The sequence below is a fragment of the Ciconia boyciana genome, chromosome 5, assembly GCF_034638445.1.
Source record: "Ciconia boyciana chromosome 5, ASM3463844v1, whole genome shotgun sequence".
NCBI classification, from domain to species: domain Eukaryota; kingdom Metazoa; phylum Chordata; class Aves; order Ciconiiformes; family Ciconiidae; genus Ciconia; species Ciconia boyciana.
This window is the reverse complement of record NC_132938.1, coordinates 27542016-27564825: the sequence shown is the minus strand read 5'-3', so window position 1 is coordinate 27564825 and position 22810 is coordinate 27542016. Positions and strand designations below refer to the sequence as shown.

Below are 22810 nucleotides of genomic sequence, written 5' to 3'. Positions count from 1 at the left end.
TGTTTTGGAATAAAATCAGCACATGGAAGAAGAATTCCATTTCATTTCAGCTGACCAAATCATATCGCCAAACAAAATTTCCAGCCTTTGAGTAAGAAAAAAGAACTCTTAAGGTTAGCAGCACTTATCTTCATCCTAAAGCAGAAAGCTAGTTTAAAATTCTTAAACACGATACTAGGTACATAATACATTGAAACAACTACTCTTATCTCTATAGTAATATGCAGACATGCACAGGAACACAGGACTGGAGGAAGCTTCCTGCATCATCAGGCCTAGTCTCCTGCTACTCCACCTGTCCTACAGTCTCCTACATGAACAAATCAAGGACCATCTTAAAAGCAGCTTGATTCTTTTGCTTGTAAGAAAAAACATTTGATTACAAGAATGTGAAATAAACTTGACCAGTGCTTTTGAAGTGTAAAAAGGCAAGATATTAGAAGCACCTATGCAGTGCAAGAATCTTTTTAAAAAACTGTTTCCCTTTCAAATGTGTAACACGTCACAAAGACAGAAGGCTGGCTGAGGGCAGGAAGAGGCTTTTTAATCATAAAGAGCAAGATGTATTAACATATCCAAATGGCAAAAAACCCTCAAAATATTACGTGTTTTATTTAGTCATTTGTCTGCTGCTGTAAGTATACATACACACCATCAGTCCACAGCACATATACATTGATGCAACTAAAATGTCTTGCATACCTCTGCCCTAGAGTGATGCTAAAAATTTGAGAGAATTAAAAATGTGAATAGAACCACTGGATGCTCAACAAATGCACGCTGAACTAATGCTTGATGCTGTAACTGTAGTTTCTAAGGTTTAAATATTTCTCTGTATTATACAGTGATACAACTGATAAAATGCCAGTGGACACATGAGAATTCAGAAAGTCAGCTTCAGATTTCCATCTGCCATTACAAAAAAACTTGCTAATAATGGCTTTGATTTAAACTTTATCACTGAAAGGATTCACAATTATTTTTGTTGTGCTTTAGTCAGAACCTAACTGAAGTTGCTATAGCAGAAAGTATGTTGAAAGGGATTGTAACAGGCAAACATCTGTCATCTCAAAACACTTTGGTCAGATTTTCTACATAAAAAAATTAAATCAAAAAATGTTAAAATGCTAAGTTAGAAATATCATGTTCTGTAGGTGTCTTTGCACACAGAAGCAAACATACATCAGGACAAAACCCCATGTAGTTGTACATATGGTATCTTCCCCTAGATTGCCAATATAAAAATGTACCACAGCAACATGGAAAGAGAAAAGCTTGAAAAGAAAAAAAAGCCAAGAAGCTCAGTAGCAATATAGACCATAGTAAGTGTTTATTTCTCTACGTTTCCACTATAGGAGCTTCAAACATAATGGACAAGAACACAATTCCACTGCAGCTGTCTTCCATTTTAAGTAAAGCAAGATCAGCCTGTCAGCTCTTGTACCATGTGGCAGCATCTGAACATGCTATTCCAATAGTATTTTAATAGAGACAAAATTAGAAATAATTTACAGCTAGAAAACTTAAGTACTATCCAGAGGATACTGATGGCATAAAACCATGAATGGTGAATTGGGGTTTGTGAAAGCAACAGAGCACCCAGTAGGATTTCCATACCTCTTTTTATCGCAGAGCAGAACTCTTCTGCATTCTCATTAGTTTTCTCCCCATTCTTCTTCCTTCTCTTTCTATTACATTCCTACCTTTGTGAAAACTATAGTTGACATTGCTTTAGCCCTTGCAGATAATCTAGCCCCACACCTTTATAATTTCTGATTTTCAGCTTAATTTTCCTGTGAAATATCTCAACCAACTGATGCACCGTCTTCATCCAACATACTCTTGCTCTTCACATTGGCAAAGGTGCACGAGGGAACGTTCATAGGAACACACACAGCAAATGAAATACCATGATCTGCACTTGTTCAAGGAAACCAGTTTCCTCACCCCAGGCAGGAATCTGGACTGCTGCAACACTTCACTCGCCTCACAAGCAAGGTATCTTGGTCAGGCACTTGGAAACCAGGATAAAGGGAGATGAACTGAAATTAACCATTGCTTTCTTTTAAGAGCAAAGTCTTTCATGGCTCCTCAGAATACAATCCACACTACTGCTTCTACTAAACTGCAGCTGTATGGTGGTAGCCAGCTGTGGTAGAATAAAGCCCATCTGGTTGGCACTGGGGTTGAACAGAAGTCAGCTGTTTAACTTGCCATCACAAATGAGCTAAGCCTAGCCCACAAGAAGAGGGTAACATAGGGTCACATTATTAACAACACTGGTTTACAATTTTGCTTACTAGTTGCAAAACAAATTATTATTATACTGATATAAATTCCAAATAAGCAAGTACTAGGTATGACTCACTCAGCAGTGGCACTTATTTAGGTAGTAGGATGTAATCAGTCACAAAGTAACCTATTGTAAGATTAAAGGGACAGGACTCCTGCCAAAACACAGGTGTAGTCAACTTTCTCTATTAACACCTGCACTGAAAATATGGCAGTAAACTGAGCAGGTAGGTAATTTTTTTTCACAGGACTTGGTGTTACCTATGCCAGGTGCAAAGCAGAATAGCTCCAATGACTTAAAGACAGGGATCAGCTTTTTTGGTTTTGATATACAGCTTAATCTTCCTTTTTCTTTAGAAAAAAGAAATGAGAAGCTGCAGTAGCCCACTACATCCTGCATTAAACACACACACAAAAAACAACCACAAAAACACAACACCCAACATACACCTAGAACATTTAACATGGAAAGCTGTTGGACAGTAACTCAAACTCAGAGATTTGAACTTAAACAAGTGCTGTTTTGCAACATGATATTGATAATATTTTAAATCAAAAAAACCCTTATACAATTTGATTTCAAGAACATCAACAAAACCGTAGCTGTATCAATACAGAAAACAATTTAATTTGTTTGGAAATAAATATTTGACATACAAAGCACACACAGTGAAAAAGGGTCACAACAAATTACAAATGGAGATACTTGCTCATTCACTGAGAAAAGCCCTTGATATTTCCAATTTCATACCATCAAATTTATCATTCTTGCTGATTTAAGCACAGCACTACACAAATATGGATCCCAGTGCTTTCTTTCACAGGTACTGGCATGGATAATTTACTGCAGTGATCCAATTTGAAAATCAGTAGGGACCAGTAAATCACTGCATAAAAGAAAGAGCGAATGAGGTGCTTTTTCCTTAGTGTCAGCAGCCTGTGATTATTACGTTTATTAGGTTTTCTTGAAAGGGCTTCACATTTTCTCAAATATGCAGGAGAACTATATTTCCCCTCTGAGCCCTTACATTAGCATTTTGTGCCTCAGTCCCTGAATACAAGTAAAAGATGAATTTTTCAATTCATTTTAGAAGTTTGTACCATCTGGATGGCACGGAACTAAGCAATGAAACCCCCTTACCTGCACAAAATCTGCTATTATCACAGAGCTAGCTTCTGCAGAAAAGTTAATAAATAATGCTGACATTTTATGAAAAAGACATTTTTGAATCCACATTTAAGATTCAATTCAATTACATTATCCATCCCGATAATGCATCTTTGAAATAAAGGATTGCTTAAGGTTCTATCCTTAAAAGGCGATTTAAAACAGCAAGGCCTGAATCTTCCTGTGATTTTAAGAAACTCATAGCACGTTAGAAGTTATAGTACAAACATACACTAACCAATTTCAGTATAGTTTAACCACAAATACTTGCGCTGCAGCAATTAAAAACTATAGACAATTACAACAGATCAGCATACCCTACTAACATCTAGCATGTAAATGCTCACAATGTTATTCTGTTGCGTCATTTGTCCTCACCAGAAAGATGAAGATGCCAGGGGCCATACCTAGCTCTCGCACATGGGAATCAATTTTTGACATCGCTTTAAAAGAACATGCTGTTCTAGGTCAATGGTCTTCACTACCCTCAATCTGAGCACCATAAGGTACAGTATTTTTGAAACTGTTTAAGCAGCAGTTACTATCATTTTGGAAACAGGACCAAGAAGCCATATATGGTATAGAAATGAATCACAGTTCCCCCTGGACTCTTGTCTAACTCTTTTTTCTACTTCCTGCTCTGCCAGAGCTCTTACATTGCCTCAGGCGAGTGCTCTGTCCTTGCATGCCTCAGTTCCTGTCTGTAAAATGGGCAAGAACTGTACTTCCTTAATTAACAAGGGATCTGTACAGCAAATGTGGCAATACAGGCAGCTAACGATAAAAAGGTCCAACAGACTGTACAAAATAACCAGCTACATTATTTGTTTGGACAGTACCATCACATATATCATTAGCAGCTCAAAAACTGTTGGAACAAATAGTGGCTCATGATTATAATACATTAAAAAAAATTCCTTAAAACATGTAACTTAAAATATTAATGGATATTGCTCCCCTTGAACATCCATCAAAGAAGGGAGTAAAACATGAAACTGACAGCACAAAAACGACAATAAAACTATAAAATTAAATAAAAGACAATAAAGGATGGATGCATTAGTGAATTACTTTGTGTGTAAGAAATCCCAACTGGCATTACCTACTCCAACAGACCTACTGGGTCCTGACGCTTTATTTATCTACAGGTGAGAACAGACAAGTCTTGCGCTGGAGCATCACTTCTACAGCAAGCTTGTGCACAGCAAGGCGTAGGTCTACCCACAGAACTCATGCAACAGCACTTTAGTTATGAAAGCTAAGACGATAAAAACAATGACCAGTGTGATTTATACTACTGGAAACAACTACTATGTTAGGTAGGCAGCCTTTCAGTAGGACAAAAACTTCTCTGCTTCACAGTTGGGATTGGCAGGCATTTTATGGTCAGTTGCAAAATTTCTCTACTACCACAGCCTCTGCATCACAGCTAGCTGTTGATAGCACAGCAGCATGAACAGCAGCATGAGAATTCTTCACCAGAAAGATCTCAAGCTATCAGGACAAAACCAGCATTTCATGTGTTTAATTTAATCGTTAGTATAGAAACGGTCACAAACTATGGAAAGGAAGCAGGCACAAGGACAGAATGTTTTTGCCAGCATTGAGTAAACTCAGTCTTGTGACTTCAGTAGCCTAAAGGCTACAGCAAAAGTCAAAGTTGATGCAGAGTGCCGGTCAGTTGCCCTATTTATTTTGCTTGAAAGTTATTCTTACTCCGTTGTTCCATGTTTTCTTGGCACATCAGAGAGGTCAGTTTTATCAGGCCACAAGTAAAACCCAGGCCTCATTTGTCAAGCAACTCCTTGCAAAGCCAAGAATATACTACTAGCCAAATCAAACCCCATTTATGAAAGATCTTCCTCCTCTTGATCCATTTTTAAGACTTAATAGAAAGAGTTAACAAATTCTGTATCCACATATAAACTCTACTTTGTCGCACTGTCTTCCAACTCTCTACTTACTGAAATCTCATTCACTTACTTCTTTTAATTTTCCTCATCCATTCATAGAGTTGGATCTCAAGAATTAGCATCCTTCAGTTACAGTTGCAATACTTCAGATCTAATTTAGACTCTTCTCTAATTTAATGACAGCATACAATTAAAGGAACAGTAGACTGCACCCATAACAGCAGTCTTAGACCGCAAAAATTTGCTCAGGAGTAACATGTTATTTTGCTTACCCGAATTACAAAAGTATTTATTCGCTTTCCACTCCCAGTATGGGGGACCAACTTACATGACCACATTAATTTTTAAATAGCAGTGGTGCAAAGAGCAGAACAGTCTGATGTCACCACTCAAAAAATCTACCATGTAACATGAAAGAGGATCTAGAACAGTGCTGAAGAATTGAAACGGCGAGAAGTAGGTCTAGATTTCTGCTCCAATTAGATATCGTTGTTGCAGTGCTTATTCTTGAGTTAAATTTTGAAGGAAAAGGTCATAAATTTTTGCACTTTAGAAGGCAAAAATTCCCTATAAAATAATTTAGAAATGCACGAGACATTATGTCCTGACTTAGAAGCAGCAGTGGGAATGTAAGAATATGCACACATACACACAGGACAGCATTCTGCTCAACTTCCAGGTTCAAGCATCAGTATGTTCTGTTAGAGAGAAAATAAGCTTGAAGAGCCTAGCAGATTATATTTAACAGTCCTTTTATTACAGTAGAAATTTTAGTTTTTATAAAATCCTCAAATTACAGGATATACATATAGTGAATCTTATCGCAAGTCTTTAGCAGCTGTAGAGCATTACTGCATGCAGTTGCTTCTGCAGTGTGCAAGTGTTCTATAAATAGCTAATCATGTTCAGAGAGCAAGATAAGTAGTCAAAGAGTATCATATTCAATTACCAACTGGTTCATCAGTACCAAGAGGTTGAGCAAAAAATGAAGTGTATAAATACATGGCTCTGATCTAACAAACTAATACAACTGGACAGTCTGAATTACACCCACATCACAAAAAAGGTAACTCAATAGTTACAGGAAAATACTTTGCTTCAGGACTGTTTTCAAAAGTGTTTCACATAAGATTTCTCTGACCAAGGAAGAATAGTTAAGTACAGTGCTATAGAAATTTACAAAAGGACAATGAAACCTCTTTAATGTTAATATTCTAATTGCATAAAATTAGCTACAGAAGATTAGGCAAATACTTTGCCTTGAATTCATGGAAAGAAGTTATGTTCACACAGATAATATTCTTCTTCCATGACCTACCTTTCAGCTGCTGGGTGAATGCATAATCAGGACTCAATATAATATTCACTTCTGTAGTCATGACATTGGCTTCAGATCAGTCATCAGATGGATTTATGCCAAAAAATCCTACAACCATTTGTTTCAGAAGCTGCCTAAACAGGTGCAATCCTTTATGCAAATTTCCCATCACAATAAGAGTCTCAGAAACTGGAAGAACAGTTTATATAGAGCTAGCTACAGATTAATTTTCTAAAAAGCTGGCATGCTTTAATTACTGCAGTCTCACAGTTGTGTAGACACAAGAACAAATATGCAATGATTCTGCAAAAGTTACTTAGTTTACATTGATTAGTTCACTTAAGAGATGGTTAAAAGTTTAAGCATTGCATCTTTGTCTGAAAAGCCTACAGGTCAGCAATTTGGCTTGGTAAAACATCTTCTTATGACAAGGTAACTGCACAGAGTTTTCTGTGATCAAAGTCTTCAGATTTTTTCCAACAACACAATGTAAGACTGTCACAAGGTAGAAACTTGGAAGAGTTCTTTTTAAGTAATATTAATAAAAATAGCCTCTTCTTCAGAAAAGTTGTTAACTACACCAGCTTGATAGATTTTAATTCCTTTTGTTAAATTCAAAGTGGGCCACATTTTTACATTGAGTATAGTCATTTAGACAAAATGGTTCTACAGATACATTTAGTAAGCAGAAGAATACTGTCCAAAGTGTCCTGCATAGGTATGTGTACCAACTGCTATCCACTGGAGACATATCTATAATTCCAGTATCTATAATTCCAACTAAAATAAACCTACTGAGCACAGAATTCTTAAAGTTTTAATCAACCTCAACCAATCCTTGATTCATAAAGAAACAATTCTGTATGACTGGGCATGTTTTGCATAGCATGCAGCTACTTTTTTCACCAATTAGCAATACAGTACAGTAATTTTAAGTTTCCATAAATTGCTTTTGATATGCTAAATTTCATATTATCTCCAAGAAAAGCATATACACATTTTTATACAGCCTGGAGTGAGATCAGTGTAAAACCAGGAATTTATAGTCATCAGCAGAAGTGCCAGCTGCTCATAATGTTCACAAAACACAAGTGCCTGAAATCTGGCTATGCAACAGTTGGTGCCAATCTGCTTATAAAGGAAATGCTGCCAAGGCATAGTCTTCTTACAAAAACAGGGCATGAGGGCTTCATTATTAAGTGTTCAACAACAATCCTCAGCTCAGTGAAGAGAGTCCTGAAAAAATCAGATTTAAAGAGAGTATTAAAATCCTACAGCATTTATCAGAAGTAAGTATCATCTGATCTTTTTCATTCACTTCTTTTCTCAACACCCCCCACACACTCTAGTTAGCAAGTTCTTTAGATCAAGTCAGTGTCGCAGTATCTTGCAAGAGTTCAGAAGTCATTAAACATTGATTTTAAACATTCCTTTAAATATTAACATTTTAATTAACTTTAGTTCAGCAACTTCCAGCTGAGGACAGATATAAAGACAGCAGAAAAATTCCACCTTCAAGCAAAAAAGCAAAAAAAAACCACCACAGCACTACAAATTAAAAAGAAAGAGTAATGGTTTATCAGATGTAGTGTAAGGAGTTGGGAGGTAATTGCGTGTTTGCACTGCTTCTTGCCAGAATGCAAGAACCCTGCACTCTAGAAGCAACTACTAAAAGACAGACATGAAAAATAAAACCCACAACACCAGTTTCCCCTAAAACCACATAAATGCCAGCAGAAAATCTTGGATGAACTAGTTCTATTGAAAGTCAGTTTTACTATTGCACAACTTAAATTATTTTTAGATACCAAAGAAGTAAAGCACCTTCATAGATTTTTGTTGTTGTTAAAAAAAATACATGTACTAAGATGGAACAATTGATTTCTTACAAAATAGTAGGGAATAGAAGGCAGTTAAGTTTATGATTCTCAGACCTGTCTTTGCATACCATGGCAGCCAACGCCACTTCCCTGGTACTTTAGCAAATCATTTTCTAATTGGGTATCAATCAGACTAGAAAGCATGTTCACAAAATCTTACACTATGCAACGCTTGTCATGAGAAAAGTTCTGAGAAAGCACTGACCCAAGCAAATCCTCATAGAAATATTTATGGTTTCAAAGTTTAAAGAAATAGTATTGGCTTGACCAACTTTCAAAAAAATCAGTAAGGCTCTATTTCAAGTATAATTAACCTGACTTATGAATTTAACTAACAGAGGTAATGAACATGTTTAAGATCACCCACAGATTTTTTTTTTCTGTCAACATTATACAAGTTCCTAAGTGCCTGTTCATGTATAGACTTAGCCTCAGATATGCCTGGAATCTAAAAATAAGGATATCTTTCTGGTAAATAGTTGCAGAACAACTGAAAGACTTTCTTCTCCCAAAGCGTAGTTTCAATTACGCAAGCGTGTTCTGAAAGCTCCCGCTCAAGGATGGCGGTACATTTCAGGAAAGTTCCATTATATGAAATAAATTTAAACTTGAACTAGCTGTTTGGTTTTTTTTAGCATCTAGGTGTATTCCACATTCTATAATTACCATTTGCAGATTTAGTATTATGAATTATGATTTAATTTTAGAATTAAAAATTTCTGAATGCCTACCCGCTATGCAGTTAAACATTAACTTCCAAAATCAATTTAGCACTTACCGACAGTATGGATTTCGCCGAGAGGAGTAGCGTAATGTAAGAAACCTGTAGTAAATGAAGGGCTGGAGCAGACTCCCTTGACCACTGAAAGAGAATAGAGAAGTAGAGCTTCATACCAACAACAACAAAAAAAAACAACACCAACCAAACCCACACAACAGGACTTTTCCTAATAAAAGCAAGCAAACTACTTGGGCTCAAAGAAAGCTAGATTGGTGTCACATTGGTTCAGATAATCTAGATCTGACAAGAAAAAGTACATAACCATACACTTACAAAAGCAGAAGCTTACATTATAGAATAAAACTGCTCAATGAAGCAGTTAAAGAAGTGCTGTTCTTGTATTGATTTTATATTTATGAAGTTTTTTTATATGCCTCATTTCTGGTGGTGGGCAAAGAATCACAAAAGTGATGGTGGATGCCTGTTCAGTATTAAGAACAAGCTTGCTGGTCAAGAAATTGGCTGACAGAAATAGTCTAGTTACAGTGAGCTTTTTCAGCTCTAATCATAGCACTTTGAGTATCTGGACCATATTTCTAGTATCTTTTGCAAAACTTCTCAGAACACACTGAAGACTTATAGATGTATTGAAATATTAATGCCAAGCTGATATCCGACTATTTCAGTTACGCTAAAATTCGGTTTTGATGCTTTACAAGGCTGCTGTTTCACATGATGGTGATGTAAAATAGTGGAAGGGTAGCATACAAACCGTACATAGCAAAGCACAGAAATACCGTGAGTTTAATTTTAATGACTGAAGCTTCTTTATATAACACAATATTAAAAAGCTCTGTTTGAAGATGAACACGACAGTTCCAGTAACCAGAGCATCTTCGCATAGGAGCAGTATCTTTACCACGAAAAAAAAATATAAAGTGAAAAGTGAGCTACAGGAAGGGGGAAAAGAGGAAGTCTTGCACCTGTACAGTATTTACAAGCAATATAATATGCTAAAGCAGTTTAAAGAACAAATTCTCACAATAGCTGCATTTAACCATTATACTATTTTAAAATTTGGTATATGATCTTTTTCAAGCATCAGTATCTACTAGATGACTTATCAAGTAGCAGCACTTGCCATACTAAATTCCCCAGGACAGGGGGGCAAGTTCTCCTAAAGAGAAGTTTAAAGCACTTGAATGTTTCAGATACTGGATACAGAGTGTATCTGTCAGTTGGTACCTGGCCTTAAATGAAATTGAATCCTTCAGGATTGAAGCATTGAAGTGTTCAGCTGACATACCAAAAGATAAAGACAAATTATGCATTCTATCAACTTCCAAGAAGATAAAGCCTCCCTTCTGCTGCCTGTCAGGCCACTCAGGACAAGCGCCCTCACTGTGCTATGACTTGTATAGAACAAAGAGTGTTATTCCCCCTCCAAATATTAAAAGGCAATGACCCAAACTTCAGTGACTGGCAGGTCATTATGCCTATATGACTTCAGTAGGATTCCAACATGTGTGTGGTCAAGATCCCTAAAATGAATTCAACAGGCTGCACAGCAGGCAAAACCAAATGGAATCATAAAAAACAGACAAGAGTCACTAGTCAGAAGTAACACAGGAGAGGACATAATCTACTCCTGCTTGCACACTTTTAGCACAATGAAATTTCATGCCACTTAAACTTCTGGAATCTAACAGTCAAAAATAAGGGTTCACTTTCAGTGAAGCTGAAGATCTTAATATTCTATTATGCTGACCAAAAATAAACTTACTGAACAATGTAGGAGAACACCAGTTCCCGGACTGAAAAAAAACTTTTATTTGACCCAACAATGTCACCCATGTTATGAAAGGGAAAGGTTTTTTGGTGCTCAGTTGTACCAGAGTGAATGCTTTTTGATTTCGTGATGCACCAACTTGACAAGTCTAGGAATCAAATAAATGTAACTCTAAGTTCAAGCCTTGGTCAGCCAAAATTATACCAATGGAGATCTGAGACCCACAGAGAACTCAATTGCAAAAAGTAATCTTGTGTATAAAGTTTCTAATTCTGAAAATATTTATGGTAATTCTTACCTGAAGAGCATAAAAACTGTAGCTGGCATCAGGAAAATTTCATTGCAAGCAATGAATTTTAGAATATTCTGTTGATTAGCATTCAGTTTCTCTAAAAGATTTCTCAGAAAGGGCAGACTATTTGAACTTCGTGCCTTTAAAGAAGAAAGAAGATTGCCAGAAAACATACAAGTTACACCTATCTTCTCTAGCACAAAGAAATCAATACACTAACAATTATAATTTACAACTCACTTCAGCATTTTAAGACTAGATTCTTTAAAGGTATTGAGATTAATATCCCAAAGAAAACTACCAGAAGCTTGGAACTCCATAATTACATAGAGTTCAATTAAAAACATGAGGCACTGCAATTGCCTCACCCACCCATTTTAGGTTCAACTGCACAGGGATGGTCACAAGCCTTATTCTGTCCACTAGGAGCAAGTACCTGTGGCAGCAAGATAGCCTAGTTAGGAACACCAAAGGTGGAGCTACACTAAGCTGCACAAGGCAGTTCACTAAGCAGCAGGTCCAACTCACAACTATTTTGCTTTCTAGCCTCACCCGGCAGTTTGTTATGTTACTACTGAAATAGAAAATTAAATTTCACAGGCTATGGTTTAAGTTGAAAAGACATGTCTTAAGTTTCAACTTAACTGTTACACAGCATTTGCTTCCTTCAAAGAACAGCATTTGAAGAAAAATAATTAGTGTCAACTCCAACATATCATTGAGTCATAACAGAAGATTAGATTCTCTCAGATTCTCTGCGCTGAGATTCCATACTACAATTTCACTCTAACTCCTCTAGTGTAGCTAAAGGAAACCATAGCTGCAACTCAAACCTGTTTATAAACCCCAAGAATACCAACAGTATTAATCGAATCATACATCATACCATACTTACATCAAGAACCTTCTTTGTATATGTGGCAGCATGAAGCAAAGAGAACAGCAGAACTGGAAAAATACTCACTGAAGCAAGCGATAAGGAAAATTATAGGCTGCAGAAGTGCTTCATTTCTCCGTGATGTTATGCTAACACACAAGTCAGACTGATGGCTCTTTGCAAGAAGTTGGCAGAAATGACCTATACTGGATTAAGACATGCGTATGTCTAACAACTATATTTATAGCTCTTCCCTTTGCTTCTTACGCTTTCTCTTCACTATACATTTTCATTAACTTCAAAATGGGTGTGTGTGCAGGTATGCAAAAGTACAACATACACCATTACACACCAGTGCATTTCTACTGATATGCATTCTTTCTGCACGAAAGACACGTGAGGTCACTTCTTAAAATCTATCATATACATTTAGCCATAATATTTTTTATTAAGAGATGCTACAAAATGCATTTCTTCACCAAAGAACATGCAGTTGCCAGTCATTCAGATTTTAGAGAGCAAGAACATAGACATTCCTCTGCCAGAGACATTTTAAGAGTAGGACATTAAGCATACATACAAAGTGGCACAAAGAAAACTCAGTTCTTACATGTCACCTTTGACAAGCCACAGGACTTAAGTCTTTTTTGCAGTCTTTATCTTTTTAATAACTTATCTGAAAAAGCTACTATTGAATAATTGTCTCTGTACATGATATATGTCCTACTTACAGTGAGGAGTCATATATAAACCCTATATTGGTAATAAGTGAAAGTTACCAACTTCTCAAAGTATCACACGAGGCTGGTCATAAAATCCACTGAACTTAAGTCTCAGGAAAAGAAAATGTAAGTAGCCAGAGACTGCAATGTACTAGTTATAGAGGTGATTAACCTGAACATGGATCAATCAACATAAGCCTCTCCTATTTTACATAGAGTATGTTCTATGAATAGCAAATGTATTCTAGTTTAAACTAGTTTTTCAAATCATGGCACCAGTGATGAAAAGAATCAAGTTTTTAAGATATTTTAAAACATTACCAGGATGACACAAATAAAGGATACTTGTAACAGGGTAGGAATTCACAAAAATAAGAGAGTACAACAGGTAGTGGCAGCTGTCCTCCAGCAAAGCCTGGGCCAGAAATGCCCTGCTAAGCTGAAAGTGCGGTAGCCTTTGGTGTAGTCGGAGGGCACTAGTAAGAGCATTTGCCAGCAAGGCACGCTGATAAAAGCTTGCTGCTTCATGCAACCTGCAAATCATCAGAGGAGACGTTACCATATGAACCAAGCCCCTGCTCAGAAGTCTTCCACCCTTGAGAATTGCATCACAGTTGCACAATACCTGAAGCATTTCTATTATCGTACATAAGCACTGTTACCAAAATATGATTCAAAAACTGGTAACACTGACTTACTGCAGGTGCCAAAGATAAAATAACTCAGTATATTACTCCATAACTACACAGAAAAACATGCATCTGCCACTACTTCACAGTTGCTCAACACATTTTCCAGACACACCTGAAAGTGTTTCAAACCAATCTAAAACTCTGTAAACTGTTCTGACAAAAAGCATCCAAGTAAGCCGAATAATAGAAATTTACCCTTACATGAAAAACAACTCTATGAAAAGGGAGTATAGTTACTTTGTAAATTTTTAATGCTATTTCACAATATTACAATACATACCCTAGAAGAGGCAGGACAAATAAAGCTGAGCAGTAAACTGTGAACAAGCGGGAAATCCACATTGCTGTATCCAACTTGTTAGCCATCAGAAATTGCTACATTAGAAGAAGAAAAGAAAAAACCCAACCCCCACAGAAGTTGGTATCTTAATATTTGCATACCACGAACACTCTTCCCTTCTATATTAAATGGCAAGTCTTTCTCCAACCTCAAATACGATCAAATTATAGCTTGAAGCAAAAAGCACCTTTTCGTTCTGTATGAAACTTGACTCATACAATGTTACTAACCAGATCAAAAATAGCTTGGCTGTCTCACAATCAAAAGGCTACTTTATACATTACAACAAAATATAGTGGTAAGATCTTGTGTGGCAGTAGTTTTGCTAAACAAGCCAACCTCACAAAACAGCCAGCTTCCAAAATGTATCATGCAAGGTCTTTAGACCTGACTAACTTTTGCATCTATCGCTTCAAGGTTCCTTTTAGAATATACTTCACACACGTGGGGCTGTATCTCCACACTTCTTATAGAGAGGAAAAAAAAAAAAGAAGGGGTCAGGTAAATTTAGCATAGCTACATCATAAGGAAAGTGGCATCATTTTGGCCTACATATTCTTGGCCTCAAAAAGATAAAAAAGTTTTTAATGGTAATCTACCACCTCTCCTGTTGTTGAGCTCTCCTTCACCACAGTCCTCTTCACACCTGATATAGTCCCAGTACCAGACAGGCTCTAATGAAGCACAGAGTGCTTTTGGCCATTAGGTGCCAAAGAGTCAAAACATTACCTGAAAGAGCTCAAAATTTTTTTCCGAATTTGAACCAGCTTTTCAAGGCTGTTCTTTTCCTGTATGTTCCTAGACCCCTCTTATGAAAATGACCAGAAATTAACCTAACTGACCTGCAAGCGTCTTCATATCATTATCTACTGACTTACTTGCACAATACAACCGCAGACACATAGTCACAGCCACACGGAGTTAGTGTCGATCGAGGCATTTTCAAGAACGGCGGCGCAGCAACAGCACGTTTTGAATCAGAAAGTGAAAGAGCTGCCTCCCCCTGCCCGCACCCGCCCGAGCAGCCGGCCATTCTGCCATTCCAGCAGGGCCCTCCCAGCAGCGCAAGGGGCGCCCGCGCTGCCGGAGAAGCACCGTGGCCGGCCCAGCACCCTCACGGCCCCACCAAGAGTCGGGTCGGCGCCGCGGCCTGCTTCCCGCCCCCGCCACGGCCGGGGAGTCCTTACCACAGCTCCGCCGCCGGCCCCGCCTTGCACGGGCCCGTTCTGCGTGGAGTCCGCCATGGCCGCACCTGCGGGGAGAGAAGCGCCTCAGCTGGGGCTGGGACCGGGACGGCCGGGGCCGCTGCTGCCGCCTCCCGAGCTCGAGCTCCTGCTCCCGGCCCGGCGGCCCGCGACCCACCGCAAGCGCCACAAACGGCAAAGCACCGCCACCGCCGCCGCGCGCTCCCCGGATACCGCCGGGCGTCACTTCCAGCGGGCCGCGGGGCCTGCCGGGCAATGTAGGCCTGGCGACGTGACGCGTCCGGCCGCGCCTGGCGACGTCACAAGGCCTTGCTGGGAGGTGGTGTGGTGTGGGGCTGCCTCGGCCCCCCACCGGGAGCGGCACCCCCTCGAGTCCGGGAACGCGGCTGCAGGAGAGGCCGTTGCGGAGGAGGATCGCCCTTCCGCAGCCCCTCGCCCGCCCCCGGGGCCCTGCTGTCCGCAGCAGGCCCGGCCGCCGCTTCTCAGCTTGCTCCGTAGGGTCTGTACGGGGGTCCTTCTGCTTCGTGACGGTAACAGCAGCAATACTAACGCTGGCTTGTAATCGGCGCTCGTCTGGGGAGTGGTTGCTCACTGAGGGCCGAACAGGCTTTCCAGAGCCATTTAGCGAGACACAGACTTAGTGCTGTGCATCTGCAACGGAAGCGGGAATCGTAATGTCGCAGGTCTTAGGGTGCTCAACGGTTCCGCGATGCTGTGGTAGCACAGTGATGTCACACAACAGTGATGCAATGTGCACATTAAACATCATGCCGCTTCAGGCTGTGTCCATGTAGTTTGGTGTTATTGGTTCCCTATAATGTAAAAAGATTAAAAAAAAAGAAGCCTTGTCAAAGCTGCATGTGCCCAAACATTCATACTGTAAGCAGTATTAAATTAAAAGGCAGCAGCTTTGAAATAAGTTTATGAAATCTTTGGTCAATAATCATTAAACCTTGAAGCTAAAGAGCTTCAATCAAGCACAGGTATATCAGTGACGTTGACAGGAGGACCAAGCTGGATAGCGCAAAGCAGAAGCCTCCTGCTCTCTCTGCAGCATGTAGCATATGCCATTTGCAAGGTCTTGGGAAGGGTTAATCCTCCCTTCATCAATCTGACCCTTGTCTTAATATTGATTTTTTTTTAATGATCTGTACCGGATAGCTATGCGAACATGTTTCTGTTCTCAGCTGGAAGTCTGTAAACCTAGTATAACGCGGCTGAAGTGGTCTCAAAGTACAAGAAAACAAAGTGAGGGCCTCAAGACTGACACCTTTGTCTTTTAGCTCCTCTAGCCTCATGTGGTTTGTACGCCTGGGTTTCTCTCAAGGATGTGCAGCAGGTTCCCCCTTCTGGCAGCATGGGTTCCAGGACAGCAAGCCATCTGCTCCAGTTTCTAATCATTCCCAGATGCTTTCAATTACTCTTTAGCAGCAAAAAAGACATATTTTTGTGACCAAGGATGTTGGAATCAACATCCGCAATCAGCCTCATTTCTGGCTTATGATGATTAAACTTGAAGATTGATTGGAAGAGACTCAGGAAGGCATCAGGAGAATGTGTAATGAAGTATGTTGACGGGTGAAGGAGCAAAATAAGAGTCAGCTGATAGGGATTCTAATACTGTAACAATTACAAGTAAACTAAGGCTTGAGGCTGATTAACACTTTTGAAATTGAAGATGCAGAACCTGATGTTCCACTTCTTTTTCCAGCCACTCATCTCTTGCTGAAGTGGCTGCAAAGTAGACACAAGAACTACCTGCTGTTTTGGGGCTATTTTTCTACAGGTGGAGGAGAGTCTATGGGTAAACAGCACTAGAGAATTAGGACTCGGTGTGTTCTCAAATGTGTCATAAAAAGACTGACACACACTTATGCTAAACCAAAATTAAGGCTTTGAATATTGCCCCAGTAAATTAAGTTTAACCATTACCAGATTACTTTCTTTATTATTGTGCTGGTTTTGGCTGGGATAGAGTTAATTTTCTTTATAGTAGCTAGTATGGGGCTATGTTTTGGATTTGTGCTGAAAACAGTGTGGATAACACACTGATGTTTTAGTTGTTGCTGCACTAGTCAAGGACTTTTCAGCTTCCCATGCTCTGCCAGGTGCACAAGAAGCTGGGAGGGGACACAGCCAGGATAGCTGATCCAAACTGGCCAAAGGGCTATTCCATACCATATGGTGTCATGCTCAATATATAAAGCTGGGGAAGAAGAAGGAAGAGGGGGACATTCGGAGTGATGGCGTTTGTCTTCCCAAGTAACTGTTACATGTGCTGGAGCCCTGCTTTCCTGGAGGTGGCTGAACACCTGCCTGCCCATGGGAAGGAGTGAATTAATTCCTAGCTTTGCTTTGCTTGTGTGCGTGGCTTTTGCTTTCCCTATTAAACTGTCTTTATCTCAACCCACGAGTTTTCTCACTTTTACTCTTCTGATTCTCTCCCCCATCCCACCGGGAGGGAGTGAGTGAGCGGCTGTGTGGTGCTCAGTTGCTGGCTGGGGTTAAAGCATGACAATTATGAATGAAAATACTAATATAACCAGGAGATTTCTTTAGATGCAACTGAAATGTGGAAATGCCCATTGAAGACCACCAGACGTTTAATGCTGCCAAACTGAAATGTCACAAGTGAAAAAAACCCTTCTGATCAGTCTTCAAGGTTATGTATTTCTTAGACCTAGGATGACACATCCATGTCTTTATCAGGAGTGCTTATTTATTTCTTGGCATTTGTAATTTAGGAAGGACTGAATAGATACACTTGCAAAGCATTCATTTCTAGAGTCTGCTTTGCTGTCTGTCAGTCATAACACTAAATTTTGTATTTTCTTTTAGCAAAAGTTGTCTTTCACAGATTGGCCTTAATTTCATTTAAGTAGAATGTTAAGCCATTGTTTATTCCCAAAAGTTAATGGCTTAAAAAGTGCCATACTTTGGAAAACTTAATAAGGAATATCATACTTGGCCCTTTACAGCCAAGAAGTCCCCTTTGGTTTATATCAGTTTTTCTTTTCCCGGCTTTCCCCTTCACTTTGTTCTGCGTCTGTTGTTGCTTCTTGTTCGATATAGTCTCTCCTGTTGAGCAATTCGGACCACGCTACTGTTTGCTTTAACTTGAGAGAAGACATTAAATTACGTCTTAAGAAATCAAGTTTCAGCTCTTGGCTTCTCCCTTTCCCAATTCTCCTCTGCTATAATATTGCTGATTGAGCAGAGAGAAGGGGCAGAAATTGATTCCTGTGTTGTTAATGATTTGGTTTCCAACAGCTGTAGGGGGATTCTTCTGGACCATCAAGGCACCAGTTTGCCTTCATTGATGATTGATAGTTCAGATATTTAGAAGAGTATCATTGTAATTGCTAAGGACTTAGCTACCTCATTGGCAATACAGTCCCATTTCTCCTCTGTGGCAGTTCGACACAATCAGCACAGACATCTCTGAAAATGTAACTAACACAGCTCTCTCTTCCCCCCCAGTAAATGTATAAGCCTATCAGAGAATTATTGGCAGTAACAATACCTGGGATCAGCTCTCTCTTAATTTAAAAAAATATGGATGCAAAGAGATATATTTTGACCTTTCAGGCCCGAACATGTACACCTGCTTCCACTAACCCACTTCGAAGTCTCAGGGAAAAAAAATAAAGCACCTTAGTATGTCTGTAAAATAATTCACAAATTTTAGAAATATATGAAAGAAAATATGCAATACTTTGCATTTGTTTAGCTCCAGATGATACTGTCCAGACACACTGCAAGTTTACTATACTCGCAACACCGCTATGATTTAGATGTCCAATAAAGACTTTGGGTCAAAAAGGTTGGTAACTTCCTTGTAGGCACACGAGCAGTAGCATAGCTGGGCTGGAAACAGAATCCACAGTTCCTGAGTCCCCGTTGCCACTTTCCTTAGTAGTCGCTACATGTTTTCAGATGAAATCATTTGCAACACTCCATATGTAATTTGAGGCCTGTTTGAAGATCTGAAGAAGAGGGAGTCTTTTTTGGTGTTTCCAGTTAATTACTGAGAACCTTATTACAGACACTATGGAAATATTTTATAAACAATGATTATTATTAAATACATTTTGACAGCCATAATGAAATATTTTATAGAACTAGTATTTTGCATTACAGGTTGTTTTAAATTTGGATATTTTATTGTCTTTTTAATAGCATCACCATCAGATGCCTGCGATCTTTTGTGGTCTCCAGTGGCCTCAATTCTCAATCATTTTAATAGAAGCTGATGTAACATTGTTTATGTAGTGTTCACCACCTTGCAGCATGGAGCACTTGAGGTTCAGATAATGCTTTATCTATTTTGTCGTTCTTGATTTGAAAGAAGGTACTGTTGCTAACATCTGTATACAGTTTTCATTTATTTCGAATAAAAGAGAGAACATTCCTCCAAGGTCGATAGGATTGCAGTTCCTCATAGCCAAACTAGCTCCATTATTTGTATCAGTAGTGTATAACGCAAAGCTAAAATAAGTTTTTATGCAAAGTTGTAATGAACAATTTGGTTCTTGTTTGTGATTATCTCAAGCTGGCTGTCCAAATCTCAAGAAACAATAAAGGACATGGGGTCAATGCCTGTTACATTTTTCAGAAAAAGAAACAGAAGTCTTCTGTCTCTCTGTACCAGATTGCTTTGTGATTTTTGTTCGATGGTCTATAGCAATATCAAACATGGTCTTCTTTCTTTTCCCTCACAGTTGGAGTTTCCATTTACTCACCCTTCCTGGAAGGATTACCCTTTTACTCACTGAGTGCCTGCCAAAGCAGTGAAAAAGAGAAATCACAACCTTTCTGAAGATGTGCAAAATAGGAAGATATTCCTTCCAGTTGCTTTCTGTGTCAGTATTTTCATAACTTTCAGCACTTTGGTATATCCCTGTGTTAGTAAGATACGTGACACAGAAGCTGCAAGTGTAAGCTCAAGATGGTACAAAGAACTATGCTAAATTTATATATATCTTTTTAAAGATTGGAGGTATGGCACAAGGCTTGGCCTGTGATTGAATCAGAGAGCAGCCTTAGCAGTGTATTTTATTTGCAATGTCCAACCCACTAAGGACATGAAAAATATTGGAAACTTAAGAATTTAAAGAAAGATGGGCAAGTGTTCTTTTAATAAATGCAAAGAAGGTTAGGAAGATTTTAGAATTGTGGAGCAAGAGACCGTATCAACAAATGGAGGAACATGGTGAATTATAGATGTGAACTTTCGACTACCTGTACTGCCTGATTAGAAATACTGCAGCAGGAAAGATAGATTGATAAGCATCCTCTTGCAAGCTTAAAGAAGTATCTGGAGGTGCATTGATCGATGCTGAACTCAGTACTGGGTTGTTGGTAAAAGGCTCCTTTTCTCCTACTAATCACAGGCTACAACGAGGGAATAAAAAGAGGACAACGGACAAAACCCCAAAGCTGTCAGTTTTCCCAAGGACAAGTTCAGTTCATGATGCAAGGAGTGTTAGCTGTATGTATGCCTAGAAATGTGCAAAGAAACACTCCCTTTCTGAAATACTGTCTGTTATATGAACTGAGCAAAAAAAATGAAGTTTGGTGACAGTATCAGCTGACACGGTACTGTACTAATAACTAAAGACTAATAACGCTATAATCTGTGGTCCAGTCTTTTTCAGCAGAGGTATTCATGAACAGGGTTACATTTCTGCCACTCATTCAGCGTAAGCAGATGCTTGCAAGATAAATAATTAGGGTTGCAAGCTGTATAAGCTGAATCAAAGTGAACCACCAAGATGTTCTCTGCTTTTATCTGAAGCTGATGCAAGCCAAAGACTAGGTATCTTCCGTCGACATAAGTGTACCAGTCAGACTGTGGGGAATCCCACCCCATTCACATACAAAACTTTTCTCACAACTACAGCAAACGTGGGGGCTGCACAGTTTTTGTTCTCTGCATCCCCAAAGCTGCCACTGGTTTCATCCATAAGCATCTTTAGACATTTTTTCATGTCTGTCAGTATCATCTGCACTCTTAAGTACAAAAGTACCTAGAAAGTAAATGTTTTACAGGTCGGTATAGAAACCCATATTAAAATTAGAGGCTTCAGAGAGAAGCTTTTGATTTTGCACAGTTTTTACACAATCTGGTATGTCTTCTTAACCAGGGTAGGTTCCAGTGGGCTCATTTATTATATTATATAAATTCTTACCTTTTACCACGTACTCCACATGCTGAATTTTCAATATCACTTTGCGGTACAGATAAACTCTGAAATCAGTAACTTTCTGCACTCTTTGCGAGATCCCATTCAGAAATTCAGTCACAGAAAACTGGATGGATGATTACATGATAGGGATATGTGGAAATATTTTAAACATTTGATATTTGATATTAAATTGTTTAAATACAGTGGACTGACGTGTCTTCTGTAGACATTTTGTTGCTTTTTTTTTGGAGGGGGGTATTTTTATTCATTCACAGCATATCCAATTCCAGACATAGGAGGCAAATACTCTAAGGGTTCCAGTTTATATAATTCATCCTTCTATTTTTTTTTTATTCTATATCATTTAATTAGATTAATCTAGGTTTATAATCGTTGCCAAAAAAAGTATATGCATATTTTATCCAACGGTTTTTTGTGGCCACTGATAATCAATAAGAGCTTAGAACCTAGAAAAGATAAAGAATACATGGAAAGACAATCAGGTTAATTAGATTTGTCCTTCCAAACAGTCATAGGTAAAGTCCATCCATTTAAATCTGATCTAATCATGTGCTGAAGTGGCATGAAATTGAATGAAATCAAGCTGTCCATATCCCAGAAAATGTTCTTACTGAGATATAAAAATCCTCAAGGATACCAATTAGTCAGATAGTCTACTGATAAGTCAAGGATAAGTTTCTCACTCAGTCATAATGCTTCCGATTTATATATTGACCACTGTGACTGCTAATGGAAGCGTATTCTTTGAGGCTTAGAACTTCTTATTGAATTCAGCCTTCCGTGTTATGACTTTTGCAGAAAAGAGCTATCTTACATTTCTTCTTTGGCAATCTTTGGTTGCTTATATATGGCCACTTTATTACGAAGGTAAAATACAGGGGTGTTAGGGTTCAAGGGAGATATCTGGAATTATAAAAAGGAAATTGTAAGCAATCTAGAGAGGGTCACAAGTAAAATGAAGAGTTAAAGACAGAGCAAGATTATCGACGTGGATGACAGCTTCTGAAATATAATGGTCAATGGCATATCCGTCAGTGGCATGGGAAGAGACGCACAGGGAATTCAGGGAATGTCTGTAGAAAACTGTCTATACTCACTGTTAGCTTCTTCACTGAGGTTTAATGAGAATTTTGGTGATACAGTTTTGGTGATATGATTATTCTTGTTGATAGGAATTTTGATGAGTTGCACACTTCTGAAAAGTAAGCAAATGTCCTTGATCTCATTTTCCTAATCAAAAGATAAAACAGAGATTTTAAAAAATTCTTCTCTGTCATAGATAAGATTGTCTTACATTACACTTTGTCCAAGACCACTACAAATAGTTCTTTGGTAAGATAAGATGTCTGGCACCTTTGTTTTAATCTTCATGGATGACATTAGGTAGAGGGC

The 22810-nt window shown here is 38.7% G+C and overlaps 1 protein-coding gene across 3 annotated transcripts; it reads right to left on the bottom strand.

The window, feature by feature from the left end:
- Positions 1 to 1381: 1381 nt before the first annotated feature.
- Positions 1382 to 15872, bottom strand: TMEM33 (transmembrane protein 33). Of its 3 annotated transcripts, none has more exons than XM_072861455.1 (8): positions 15760 to 15872; positions 15192 to 15256; positions 13945 to 14039; positions 13318 to 13505; positions 12269 to 12336; positions 11380 to 11513; positions 9350 to 9433; positions 1382 to 7927 (listed from the first exon to the last, which is right to left on the bottom strand). In XM_072861455.1, the coding sequence occupies exons 2-8, from the start codon at positions 15246 to 15248 to the stop codon at positions 7798 to 7800; spliced, it is 756 nt and encodes a 251-aa protein (XP_072717556.1). In that variant the 5' UTR covers positions 15249 to 15256; positions 15760 to 15872; the 3' UTR covers positions 1382 to 7797. The 3 variants fall into 3 exon arrangements, with proteins under 3 accessions (XP_072717556.1, XP_072717557.1, XP_072717555.1); XM_072861456.1 differs by lacking the exon at positions 15760 to 15872 and adding an exon at positions 15367 to 15458; XM_072861454.1 differs by lacking the exon at positions 15760 to 15872 and having other exon boundaries at positions 1383 to 7927; positions 15192 to 15332.
- Between the last annotated feature and the right edge of the window lie 6938 nt (positions 15873 to 22810).

Excerpts from the sequence above, each read along its gene's own strand:
- TMEM33 (XM_072861455.1), bottom strand. The coding sequence starts at position 15,248 with ATGGCGGACTCCACGCAGAACGGGCCCGTGCAAGGCGGGGCCGGCGGC. Across the intron at positions 11,514-12,268 it reads ATACAAAGAAGGTTCTTGAT|GCACGAAGTTCAAATAGTCT; the intron begins GTAAGTATGGTA and ends TCTTCTTTAAAG. Across the intron at positions 9,434-11,379 it reads ACAGTTTTTATGCTCTTCAG|TGGTCAAGGGAGTCTGCTCC; the intron begins GTAAGAATTACC and ends ATTCTCTTTCAG.